Source organism: Heliangelus exortis, chromosome 7, assembly GCF_036169615.1.
Source record: "Heliangelus exortis chromosome 7, bHelExo1.hap1, whole genome shotgun sequence".
Classification (NCBI taxonomy): Eukaryota; Metazoa; Chordata; class Aves; order Apodiformes; family Trochilidae; genus Heliangelus; species Heliangelus exortis.
Window position 1 is genome coordinate 14,890,843 of NC_092428.1, and position 12,901 is coordinate 14,903,743.

General features: G+C 42.6%; 1 protein-coding gene across 1 annotated transcript in view; it reads left to right on the forward strand.

Annotated features, from left to right (window-relative positions):
• Window positions 1-306: 306 nt before the first annotated feature.
• SGPL1 (sphingosine-1-phosphate lyase 1) overlaps window positions 307-12,901 on the forward strand; it is a 30,306-nt gene continuing 17,711 nt past the window's right edge. Inside the window, exons 1-4 of the mRNA XM_071748983.1 lie at window positions 307-434; window positions 7,983-8,148; window positions 10,023-10,090; window positions 11,712-11,859. Of these exons, the coding sequence (XP_071605084.1) occupies window positions 432-434; window positions 7,983-8,148; window positions 10,023-10,090; window positions 11,712-11,859 (385 nt within the window). The 5' untranslated portion in view covers window positions 307-431. The remainder of the gene's footprint in view (window positions 435-7,982; window positions 8,149-10,022; window positions 10,091-11,711; window positions 11,860-12,901) is intronic.

The window sequence follows — 12,901 nt, forward strand, 5'->3', positions numbered from 1 at the left end:
GCTCTCAGAACTGCTTGTGAATTCCCCAAATTGCTGTTGTCGGGCGCTCCTCTCTTCGGGGAAGTTCTCCTGGTCATTGCGGAGAGCCCCGAGGGGTCAACACCGGGCAAGGGTCAGGGAGGGCTTATAAGCTCCTTTTTGGGGGGGCTTTTTCTTTTCCAGGCTTTTAACCAACAGTCGGCATTTTTCCAGCCTCTAAATGGAGGGGGGAGGTCACCAAACGAGTCTGACGGGGCCGCCGCTCCCCCCTTTTTTTTCCCGCCTCTCCCCCTTTTTCCCGCCGCTCCTCCCTCTGGGCGGGGGTGCGCGCTGCCCGGTAGGGGGCGCTTTGGTGAGGGAACGGCGGGGGGAGGCGCCGGGAAATCTCGGTAGCGGGGGCCGGGCCGGGCCGGGGATCCTGCGAGGCCGAGGGGGAGGCGGTAGCAGCAGCGATGGTGAGCGGGGAAGTGTGGGGCTGGGGGACTCTGGCTCGGCCGGCGGACGGAAGGGTGAGGGATAGAGGTGTCCCGGCGCGGCCTGCGCTGTCCCGGCCCTCGGACAGTGAGGCCGGGGCCTTGTCCGGCGGAGGACCGAGGGCTCTCGGTCACCTCTTAGGGGCTGTCTGGCCGAGCTCGGCCGCCGGCGGGGGTCGGGAGACGGGGAGCTTCCTGACGGAAACCCCCCGACCCCCGGCGGTGGCTGTGGGCGGCCCCTGCTCTGCCCTTAAACCGCGCAGTACTTCCCTTGTCTCCCACAGGTGTCTCGTTTCAGGCCGGGGAGGGTCAGAAATGGTATTTTCTGATGGCTCTGTGGGGTTATTTCGGCGGGGTGGAGTGGAAATTACACTTTCTGTTTGCTCTGAGTTTTGCTGAAGATGCCCGAGCTTCTGCTAAAAGTTATCTGGCCAGTAGAGACCCTGTTTATTTACTATTGATACTTCTTTATTATTTTTTCTTTTTTCTCTCTTTTTCTTTTCTTTTTCTCTAGAATTACTAGAGAAGCAAACTCTTCAGTTGCAACTGGGATTGCTTGAAATACAGCTGGCATACAGTACAGGCACAGGCACACGGTGCTATGGCATGTATTAGCTGAGTCTTCAAACCTGGAAGGGGTGCTGTCTTCTCCCCGCCCCAGGAAATTGCCCGAAATCATGGCTGGTACCATGACTGAGGAAAACACGTTTATGACCGACTGCCTTTTCCCACTCGGTTACAGGGAGCGGCTGTCGGTGCCCAGGCACTCAAGTGCTGCTTCCTCTCCTCACCTTGGCGTCGAGCCATGCCCAGCCTGTGTGTCACCACCTCTGTGTCACCACCTCTGTGTGGGGGTCAGAGGCAGGGCCCGTGGCGTGCCTTGTGGCTGTCAGTGTGCCTAGCCTTGGACAAGCATCGAGAGCTTGCAGGGCTTGTGTTTCAGTTGCTTTTGGCTGCCAAATGTTAGCTCTTGGAAATGAGTAAATACTGAGCACCTTGTGCACGGTGTGGTCTAGACTGGCCTGGGGTTGCTGGGAGCATGCTGCGTGGTCAGGCTGTTCTTGTCTCTCTGTGCCAAGGCTTTGTGGGGAATGCTGCTACATACTGGGTATAGAAAACCTGTGCAGATTTGCTGTTTTATTCATTAGAGTAGATGTCAGCTTTTACATAGGGTTCCCAGCTCCTGGAAAGCTATTGAAGTTGGCTTTGTACTGGGACTGATGCTTTGTCTGGAGAAACACTGATACATGTTATTTTTCATGTATTGTGGTTAGACTCTGCAATCCTTCCCATGCCCTTAGCAAAAAGGGTTGTGAGGCTGTGAGAATTTTCTTGCCTGGATGAAGAAAAGTCTTGCTTCTCCTAGAGGCTGCACACTTCTAACCTGATAATCACAAGGAGTTTTCCATCCTCTCGCTGCCCTTTTAAGTTATAGATGAATTGCTAACCTAAGTGAAGGGGAAGATCTGCTGAGACAATTCCTTGCTTCTGGTTTCTCCAGAGCATATTTCCACTGTCTGGTGGTGTCGAGATAAATCTAATCACAGCATTTGTAGAGTGCGTGTGTTTTGAGTGGTGTGGCAGTGATCAGAACCTTGCTATGACTGTCCTCCTGTAAGGATTTTGAGGTGGTGCTTGTCGCTTCTGGCAGACACAGGGTTCTGTCAATAAAAAGGCATGGTTTCAATCTGATCTCTTCTTTCTCCAGTTGTGTCCCACTATAGACTGGTGCTCAGTGAGGGCTGTGCCAGAAAGCCTGATGTATTCACACTCTTGTTTTTTGAAACAGTGAGGTATTTTTGACCTAAATCTATTGCTCTCCTTCCCTGCATCTTAGGTGGTCAAAGACATTCCCTTTCAAGTATTAGCAGTCCTTTTTTTTTCCCTAGAGTGGTTAGCACTGAAATCTCTGTGTACAGACTAAAAGGCTATGGCCCTTTGCTGGTTAGTGTAGTGATAGGGGCTTTGAAGTACATTTTCATACTGTCCTTGGACCATGATCTGTAACTGAGATCTGGATTCTGTGGACTGATGTTGTAGCAAAAGTGCTGGTCTCTTTGCAGTGGGCTGTGGTGACTGTGATACAATCTTAATTCTTCTTGGGGAAAGATTTATGTTTCCTAGAGGTTTGCAGGTGAAAGTCACTGGGAAGCCCTTGTGTTCTGAGCATTTCCAGTTCCTTTGCCCTTCTTAACTCATCCAAGATCTGTCCGTGCCATGTATCGGGAAGGGCATGTGACCAGGTATCCCAGGGGTTTTGGGAAGATAGACTTTGAGGATCCTGTGGTCAAAGTTGCCTAAGAACAAGGCCTGTGATGTATAATAGCAGCATTCAGTTTGTGCTGATATTAGGGGTTTTGTTGGAGGCTTGCATAACCCTGCTGGGAAGCTGTGCCAGGTCTCGGTGCTGCCTTTGTTCACAGATGCCCTTTCCAAGAACAATTGCCATGCCATTGTCTGCTTTCATACAGCTCCCAACAAAACTTTAGCTTTTAATGCTGTGTGCACCTCTGCGTGGCACTGAGCTACTCACAAAATGTTTGAAATAAATGTCCATTTTGTGCTCCAGAAGGCATGCAGAAAGGACTCTGATCTGCATCTAAGAGGATGCCAAGTAGAGGAATGAGCAAATGTGTCCAGATGACTCCCAACACAAAGGGAACTGAGTGCTTATTTTATTCTAATAATTGTGGATGCCAGTAGAGAACCTTTCCTTGCAGAAACTGAACCTTTTTGGAGGCAGTGACCCACAAGAAGATCCGTAATGGGCTTGCATAGGGGATCGATTGAGTGAATCCTGCCTCTTAGGAGATTTGAGGTCTTTGCTACCTGGAGTGTACCTAGATATTTGCAGAAACTTAGCTTCTATAAATTTTTTTTATAGGGAGTAGGAGGAGCAACAGGTAAGAACATCTTGTGTATGATTTAGGTTAAGTGAAATTTGAAATGGCACTTAATTTTGAAAGTCTTTTGGACTTTTTAAAAACTACTCATTTTTTGAGCCTTGAATTTGCCTTTTTCCATCTTGTTTTGATAATTTTGTTTGTTATCTGCAGTGGAAGCCAGGATGCTGCTGGCCTTACTCAGAGTTGCTGCCTTGTTTGCTTCCGTGCAGAAGCTACAATTAACCATCATCCAGCCACTCCCCTTGAACTCTTAGGGCTAATATGTGGGATAATATGCATATGTTCACTCTGCATACACTATATACAGCAAAAAACCCCCAACCATTGCCAGCCCTCTGTTAAAAAAAGAGGGGGGGGTGGTGTGGAGATAAATGAAATGCAGAAGCAGGTGGTACCAGGGAACTGTGGTAAGATGGGCATGACCTGAATGTGTTTTTCTTTCATATAGCCTGGTCCATATGTATAGAGGGTCTTGATTTCTGAGAGATGCTGTATCTGGTGTTGCTGTGCCCCCACATCCTTTGGGGAAGGGCAGAGAGGAAGCATTGCAGTCTAAACCTTGAGGTATTATTAGCAGCTGACTAACAAATATTGTCTTCCTGATGGTTATGTTAAGATACTTGTCGTGCTGGGGATGGCAGGGAGGGATGAAGAAGCAGATTCATTTCTGGGGTGTGAATCAAAACACTACAAGCACATGGAGTGATGAGCACCCTCTGAGACTGAGGAGGGATTCATTGCTCCTGTTCCTTGGCACTCCGGGGGGAAGCTGAAGGCTTCAAGTCCAGGAGATCCACACAGTGAGGCTGCAGTTGTGCCCTTTGTAGCCAGAACTTGTGCAGGCAACAAGGTGGCTAACTGAAGTCTTTCTTAGGAGAAGACTAAAGAAATGAAGCCTGCTGTGTTGTTTCTGGGTTTGTGTGGTTTTAGTCAGGAAGACTCCTAGGAAAAACTTGTTGCATAGGAGCAGGGCCTTAATTACAGTGGCAATACCTGTGTTCTGTGTGTCACCCTCATCAGAGCTGACCTGGCTGGGACACTCACTCTGAGCAAACTCCCTCTGCCTTGATTTACCACACGACTGTGCTGCCTCGTTTGTTGGCTCTGCTGAAGTGAGGAAAGACAAATGGGAAACATGAACACTCAGGTTTGGGCACGGGGAAGTGGTCAGAGGGGCCTTTGGGGAAATGTGTGGATTCAAGTGGAAGCTGAGGATGTGGTTTGATCCTAGCAGTTCCTACTCATGCAGTGAGCCTAAAACTCATTCTATTGCTTAAAATAAATTTGCCCTTAAAAGCTATTTTTATTCTTTGGCCCACTTTAAATGCTCTCCTGAGGGAAGGAAGATTCTGCTGATAAAACCTGTTTTTTTTATTCCCACAGGTAGACTTTTAACGGTGCTTCCGCTTTACAGTGTCAGAAACAGGAGGCAGTTTTAACACAAGTGTGAGGTTCTCTAGTTTATTGCCTTTGTATTTCTCTTTCTCTCTCTCTTTTTTTCAGGCTTATTAGAGTCCTAAAACTTACAACTGAGGAAATGCTGTTCTGGCAAAACTACAAAATCTGCTCTCGTTGGCGTTTTTTCCCCCCTCTTTTCTATCATCTGGGACAGAAGAGCATTACTGCAGTTAATTTGTTCTCTTTTGTAGTGGCATAAATGCTATCCCTGGAACCAGCTCAGCTAGCTAATGGCTTTTAGAAATAAAGTACTAATGATGTATTCCTAATCTGTGTAGCTAAAAATTCAATATGTAAACTGCTTGGGTTGCTGAGTGCATTAATATCGGTACGAATGAGCACTGCAAGTCCTAATGATAGCAATTAGTATTTTATCTGATACCTGGGTCTGTCTTAATGCTCTGAGAATTAAAAACAAATCTTGCAATGGAGATTTTTTCCCCCATGCTTTTTAGCATGATCCGTAAGTTTGTTTTTTTAAACTGCTTCTAAAATAACCCTGTGTCTTCTGAAGCTTGTGAGGGGGAAGTTTCTCTTAAGGAAGAGAAAAACAGCTAATATACTCTCCTGTTATGGGAAGGGATTTTTTTTTTTTTTTGTGTGTCTTCCAAAATAAGTAGGTTATTGTCTCATATGAAATTCTGTGCTGTAGGTAGGCTTAAAATCAGGCCATCATGTTTTCTTTAGCCCAGCTGGGAGAGCTGTAACAGCAGGGGTGAACGGATGCCATAATCCTGCAAAGCTGGAAGCACACCCCTTACTGCACAAGACAGAAGTTTCTTTTGGCTGAGGTTGATCAGGAAAAAAACCCCAACAACACTCTGTTGGTTATTTTGAGTTACTCTATTGTGAGCAGCTCCTTCAGGCCTGCTGGGGAAGGGATTCAAATGGTTTGACTGAATGTAGGGGCAATATATTTATTACCATTGCCTCCTCCCTGTAAAGTAAGAAAGTGGTCTAGGACTGTAGCAGTGAGGTTGCAGTCATACCTTGTTGGGTGTAATAAAAACAGTGTTTGAATGTGAGCTTCTAAATGCCCTCTGGTTTCTCTGGGATTAAGTTGGTAATTTGGGAAGCAGAGGGCTGTCATCTTGCTGCATACTTTGGGACAAAGAGGTGTGTTAAAAAAATTGAGTGCTTAATTAGCCAGGGAGCTAAGAAATTGTTTCATTGCTAACTCATCTTCCAAGCCAATTTTCTCTGTTTTTCTTTTAATTCCTCTTTTTAATATCTTCCTAAATTGATTTATCTCATCCTTCAAATTCTTGTAAGAATGAAATAAATGAAAGAAGGAGAAAGTGAGAAATATAGAGAAAACTTTACCTCTCCAAACTGTATTTCTTGTGGGGTGATCTCGGGTTTCTAAAGCTGGAAAGGGCAAGAAATTCAGAAATGGCTTAGAATGAGTGTCATGAAAATAATATTTTATTTGTTCAACATTTGGACATAGCATTGAGTTACCATGTTATCAGTGCTTCCAGCTTGGGGCAAACTTAATGTAAATTATTTTGTCTTGCTTGGGATCACCTGAAGTTCAGAGTTGAGTCGTCTGAATTTATGGACCCAGAGCACTGGAAAAGAGAGGACAGAAGGGCTTTTCCCAGGGTTTGCTTATTCCTGTGATAGGATGTAAGATTCACCACTGGTATTTGCTGTGTCTGGAAAAACTGACTTATTTTTTTCTTCCCTGTGTCTGTGTCCTTCAGCCTCTGTTGGGATATGGGCGTTATTAGCCCTCTCCCATGGGCTGATACTCGTGTTTGCTGGAATTTTTTAGCTTTATATTTGGGTTGCTTAAATATTTTTAAACTCTTGCATTTTATGCATTTTGCTGCTTTTCCAAAGTAGTGAATATTCATTAGTGGTTTTGTTTTGTAAGGAATCCTGCTTTTTCCCATTGATTATTTGGAAGAACTTGGCTTTTTTTAGGTTGTTTGTAGCCTGTCCAGTTGCACAGAAATGACATGTTACCCTGAAATGTGACCTAAAATAATTAAATGCTGCTCACCCATAAGTGAGATCTGTAAAGGGTGCTGAAAAGCTTTTAAATTTGTGGTTTATTTATAGCCATCTTTGCAAGCTGGTCTAAATCCACCAACAGTATGACAGCCTAGGTATCAAGGTTGTATTCCTTCCTAGGTTTATTAACACATTTTTTGAAAGGCCCCATGTACTTTCTCTCTTGTTTGGAGGTTGAAGCTTTGTAGTGCTGAGGATCCCCCCCCCAAAAAAAAAACTGTCCAGCAAAATGGGGGAAAACTAGGCTTGATAGTAGGTTAAAAGGATAGGTGGGTTGGGAAAAGTGTTCTGGGAGTGATTGAAGGAACTTTAAAAAAAGTGAAGTAAAATGCCTAAACTTTTGTCTGTAAGGTGTAACAAATCACCAAAGTATTTATTTTTTGGCTAGCTCCAAACAAGGTGTGGTGACCTGCATGGCACTTATATCTAGAAACCTCTTCCCACAAAACTGTGCTGAAGACCTTTTTCCCTTATGTACATCCATTTTCCCAGCCCTGTTCTTTTGAGACTCTTGGAGAGACTGCTTTGAATGTATTGATTTAGGTACTTAAGTCTGTCCCGACAGTAGAACAGCTGGTTTGACATTGTAATTGTTACTGCCTCACAGTTTTCTGAGATGTTTTTTTTTGGCAGCAGCAGTGTTTGTCTCTTAAGTCTTCCCTTTGTATGGAAATTAGATAATTAGATCTTAAACTTAAGGAGTTGCTGATTACTTACATCTTTAAAGATCCAGCTCTGAGAACTTAATAAACTTGTTTTGGTGGTGCCTAATGAATGGTGGCTTCTCTCATGGGTGTATTGTAGTTTACTCCTCATTCGTCACCTAATAATAGAAAAACTATTTTGTCTAATTCCTTAGAAAAAATAATGAGATTTAACATAATTGCTTCTCTGGGGCAATGGTAAGATCTGATGATGAATTTTGGGTCTGAAGTTTTTGCATCTTACTTGTTTGCCTTTGGTTCTTCTCTTTGAATATTTGAAATCTCTCCTATTTTTATTGGTAGTTCTTGAATAGAAATGAGTGACAGTCACCTGCTACCTGTTCTGTTTACATGAATTAAGGAAAGCATTGAGTCTGTGTACTGAAAAGCACCCTTTTTGCAGACAACAGACTCATAGACTTTTTGATGCTATTTGTGTGCAGGATGCCTTCATTCCCTACAAAGAAATCCTCCAGATGTACTGGGAGACAGCAACAAGCTTTGTGAATGCCCAATGTGATGGACTTGAACCCTGGCAACTGATAGGGCTGACGTTTTCTTCTACTCTTCTGAGTGTGTGGCTGCATGGCTTTCTCTTCCAGTCTGAGAGTAAGTATTTGAAATGGGGGATTTTCTTACATTTGGGGGGAAGGGAGAGGGGGCAGAGTTGTTCTTATGTCTTGGAGAGGAAGAGGATAGAATGATGCCAGCTGCTTGTTAAAACAGGCTGCCTACTGTCAGCCAGTATTGACAAAACCCTCTGCCAAATTAAGGTCAAGGTCTGTCTGATCAATAAAACACCTCCATTCCTTTGGAGGGTGTGGTAGGCCAGCCTGGAATGTGCCTGCATCTCCTTCCCTTCCTCTGAACTCCTTTTTTGCTTTTGGCTAAACCATTAACTTGCCACAACACACTCTTCTTGCTCTAGAGCTGGAGAAATTTATCTGGGAGCTGGGTTCTTGTGAACTTAGTCATGGATGAACAAGTGTCTGGCTAACTCTTGCTTGTGATTGTTTCTCTTCCTGCTGAGGGAGGAGACATGGTTTTGATTCAGTGTTGGAGGCATGTTTCATCCTCAGAATATTCGAGATAATTGTGTGTTGTATTGTTGTGTGATTTTTTTTTTTTTTTTTTTTCCTGAAGCATCTTCCTGTTTTGAGCAGCTTCCGATCTTGAGTTCTTCAGTGAGATTTCTTTTGATGAATCTGCAATTTTCCCTGGTTCTATGGTGGTCACATTAAGCTGCCTTGCTCTCAGAGAACATGGTACTTTGTGGTTCCCTTAGGGTTATATACTCCAGTGGCAATTTGTTAAAAATAGCTGAGTTTTTAACTTGATGTTTACTAATATGCATCTCTCTTCCTGAACCAGCCTTTTGTTCTATTTAAAGACAGGATTAGCTGAACAGTGGGAACATCTATGGAAGAAACAAAACAATATGAAGCTTTTGGTCAGTACAGGGTTGTGTTAGCTCCTTGGCTAGTATGAATATTGTTGCACAGGATTTTTTACATATTGACTGCTACAGGATCTGACTAGATTGCCTGAATTTTTCAGGAGTTTGCAGTCTTCTCTCACTGTGGAAGTTATTAATGAAACAGTGTGCACACTGAAATGTGCAGTAGAAATGTTATTGTTAGGAGTCATAATGAGTATTTGCTACAGAAGGTACCAAAGTGCAATTACTGTCCTTCTGCAGCTTTTCAAAATAAATATGGAGTGAAATATACATGAAGTGGTGGGGAAAATGTAGATAAAATGGCGAAGTCATAAAATTGTTGGTTTTTAAAGTCTGTGCAGTTATTTTTTGGTGTAAGTATCCTATAACCACTGGTGCTCCATTGACATGCCTGTAGGACACAAAAGGAATTTTTGCTGGCTGTAAAGTATCTCTGTCATCCTGCTTTCATTTCTGCCTTTAGCACTACCCCAGGAATTTCCTGGTGGTCGTGATTAGTGGCTTCTCTCATTTCAGTATTTGGACTGTGGTGGAATTTCTGCTCTTCCCTCTTTCTCTCCCTCTCTTTTGAGTCTCCTCCAGTCATATCATGTGTTTCCTATATCAAATAGCCATGCACTGGGTGAATTCTTGTGAAGTTACAGTTGAACTATTTCCTTCTTTGGTCTGGGAGCCTGTTTCACATTGCTGAGTGTTTTCATGTTTCATGTTAATTTAGCAAATCCTAGAGTCTTTCTCTTCTCTCTAAAATTCCATGTCATACAAATTCCACGAGGTGTAAGAAAACAAGTCAAATTATTGATTCCCATAGGTGGCTACTGTTTGGCAAACCAGGTGTTTCTGTATCCTGGTCCATTTCTGAGCTTTGCTCTGATACTATGTTATTGTGTTATTTTAGCACGGAATATTTAGCCTCAGAAATACTGAGCCTGTATCAAGGGGCTGTATTGGAAGTGTTGTTGGTTGATGTCCATATCTTCATTTCTGAGTTATATTAAGCTGATTTCTGCGTTTTGTCTTTCAGGTTTAGCGTCCCGAACTAAAAAACAGTTCTTTAAACTCCTAAGAAAAATGCCTTTTATTGGGGCTTTAGTAAGTATTTGAACACCTTCTCATAATATTATCCCAGATTCTTGCTTCAACCTGTAAAGTGCTGTCTTGAGACCTTACAGTTCTGTGCATCTTTGCTGTTGTGTGACTGTAGGTCTGGAAGGTCTTCTGCTGCCACCTGGTTTAATGAAAATTATATTTTACTACCTTGCTTTTCTGTCATAGTATTGCATAAAATGGAGGTGCCACTTTTTTTTATTTTTAACCAAGTCAGTAGGTGCAGCTACAGAATTTTCCACTAATGTTTCCTCTTTGTCAGATTTTTTATTTATGGAAGAATGAGACAGGATTAAACTTGAGTTGGTATTCTGAAACAAGGTCTTATTCTTGAGCAAGTGTGTGATAGCAAGGTGTTTCTTGTGCAACACATAAAGATAAGTTTTTTATCAGATGATGGGCCATGATTAGTTTAGAGCTCAGATACATGTTAGCAGTAGTTAGTGTTATATCACAGCATTACCAGAAGTTTGTGTAATCATTTAAAGGAGACAGGCTGTCTCCCAAGTGTTTGGGAGATTTTTTTTGTTGTGTGTTTTTTTTTTTTTTTCCATTAACAACTTAATGATTGAGAGTTGCTCAGCTTGGTTTATTTTACCTGGTATATGATGGTATCACACTTGATGATTGCCCTTTCTGCTTGATGTGTTTGCAGATCTACACATTGATTTTAGGGGCCTCTTATTTTGATTTTTGTCAGGCCTCTTATAGGCCTTTTATTTTGTCAGGCCTCTTACAGGCAAATTTATCAAGTGAAAGTAGCAAGGAGGAGCTTTTTCCTTGTGCTGCAGACATGGAAGTTGTTCTCAAGTTTCTCCTCCAGCCCTCTGTAGGGGACCAGCATCTCCCTTTATGTCATGTTAAGTGCCCCAACTTTTTCCTTCTGATTTAAGTAACCTTTGAATCTAAGACTTGTTCTCGTATGCTTTTTGTGTGCTTTTTGGAAGAAGAAATCTTCCAGGCCCCTTGTACACAATCCCTATTTTGTCTAGACTTAGTGTTTTAGGGCTAGTGCTTTTAAGCTCTCCAGTGCCAGAGGACTCCTGGTGTCTCATTTCTGTGTATTACTTTTGCTCTTTGGTGAGCTGATACCAGTTGCTTACAGGAATCCTTGACTTGAGACATTCCAGTCTCCAGAAGTCTTTAAAGCTGATGGTATCCCAGCACTTGGGTTGCCTGGAAAAAACAATCTCTACTTTGGGATGCGTTGTGAGAACTCTGGGCATCCTGCATATAAGGTGTGGGTGGGAAGAAAGAAATCTCATAACTGTGCCTGTAGGGGAGATTTCTTTATTGTTTCTCTCTGTTTTGATGAATTTCTAAGCTGTGTGTATGATGGCAGAGGAGATGAGGTGCAAAATAGAATGAAGACTTGTATAGATTAAAAATGATGCCTTAAAAAGGTTCAGTGGATAAAAATGTATAATTTTTGCCTTGAGCTTTGTTTTCACAAGCACTGAGGAAAGGGTCTCAAAGCACTCAGGGCTCATCAGTGCCCAGTAAAACACATTATAATCTGTCTGCATGTTGTGGTGGTGGTGTGCATTTAACAATTATAAATAATATGGCCAGTACCATTGTTTATAGGGTTTTCCTTTCTTTTTAGATTCAAAAGAAGATTGATGAAGCCTTGAATGATGTCACTTCCAGTTTATCCTTCCTGAAAGATGAAAAGGATTACATCAAAGTGCTGCCAGAACAAGGCATGAGCCAGCCTGAAGTACTGGAGAAGATGAAAGAGTACAGCTCCAAAGGTATGAGTGTGAGTCTGTGCTGCAGCAGAGGTGGCTCTGTTTGGCAGATGTAACATTAGACTTTCTTAAATGAGATCTAATGACCCATGCTCATGGCTTCCTCTTAAATTTTTCTTCCCTGTTTTCCTTCACTTGCAAGTTTTTGTCTGTTGTCTTTCTGGAATTGACTAGTGGTTTCTAATACTGGTTTCTAATGCTGTATTTGGGTATTTACAGTGAAATTCCATTCCTTCCCCAAGAGTTGCAGATTGGTGATGGGAGAGCTGAGGAGAAAAGAAATATGGAGGCAATTATTTTAATGCATTTTTATTATGTTTCTGAGCAGTTGATGTTCAGCTTTTACCAGGAATGTGTTTTCTGTGAAAACCCAGGGAATACTCATAATAAAAAACTTTAGAGCAGGATTTTTAGGGAATTTTAGGGAATTTCCAAGACCGTCTCTTGTAGTCAAAATCCTAATTGTTTGCAACTTGAAAAAGCCATATTAGGAAGGCAAAGTCATGATATTCTCCTCCTGGCCTGAACTGCACAACCAGTGTCTGAAATCTAATTGTAAATATCTCCATCCTGATTCATGTACCTAATACATGTAATGTGCAAATTCAGGTGACTTGCTGTCCATAGGGGAAGACTCAACTGCCCTGCTCCTATCCTAAATTTCAGGAATGCTTTGAATTTTCTGCTAGAACAGTGCATCTAGTCCAAATTCAGAAATGAACAGTTTTGCAGTCGAGTATCCTGTAACAACTTCCTTCTTTTCTACTGTCCTGTGTTGCTTATGTAGCTTTTGTCTGTTTTCCCTCGAATTATTATTTCCTTCCTTCACCAGGTTCTTTCCTTTTTTTCTTTCCCAACTCTACACATTTCTACTCCCCTTTGAAAGTAGCTTGTGAAATGAGGTTGGATTGTTACTCTGTTCACCTTGTGAAGCTGATGCCATTGAGTATTATGAAGGAGGCTAAAAGGGCAGGGAGGATATAACCAAAAAAGTGGAAATACAATGCTGGTGGTTTTGGAGGCAAATGCTTAATTTGGTTAAGTG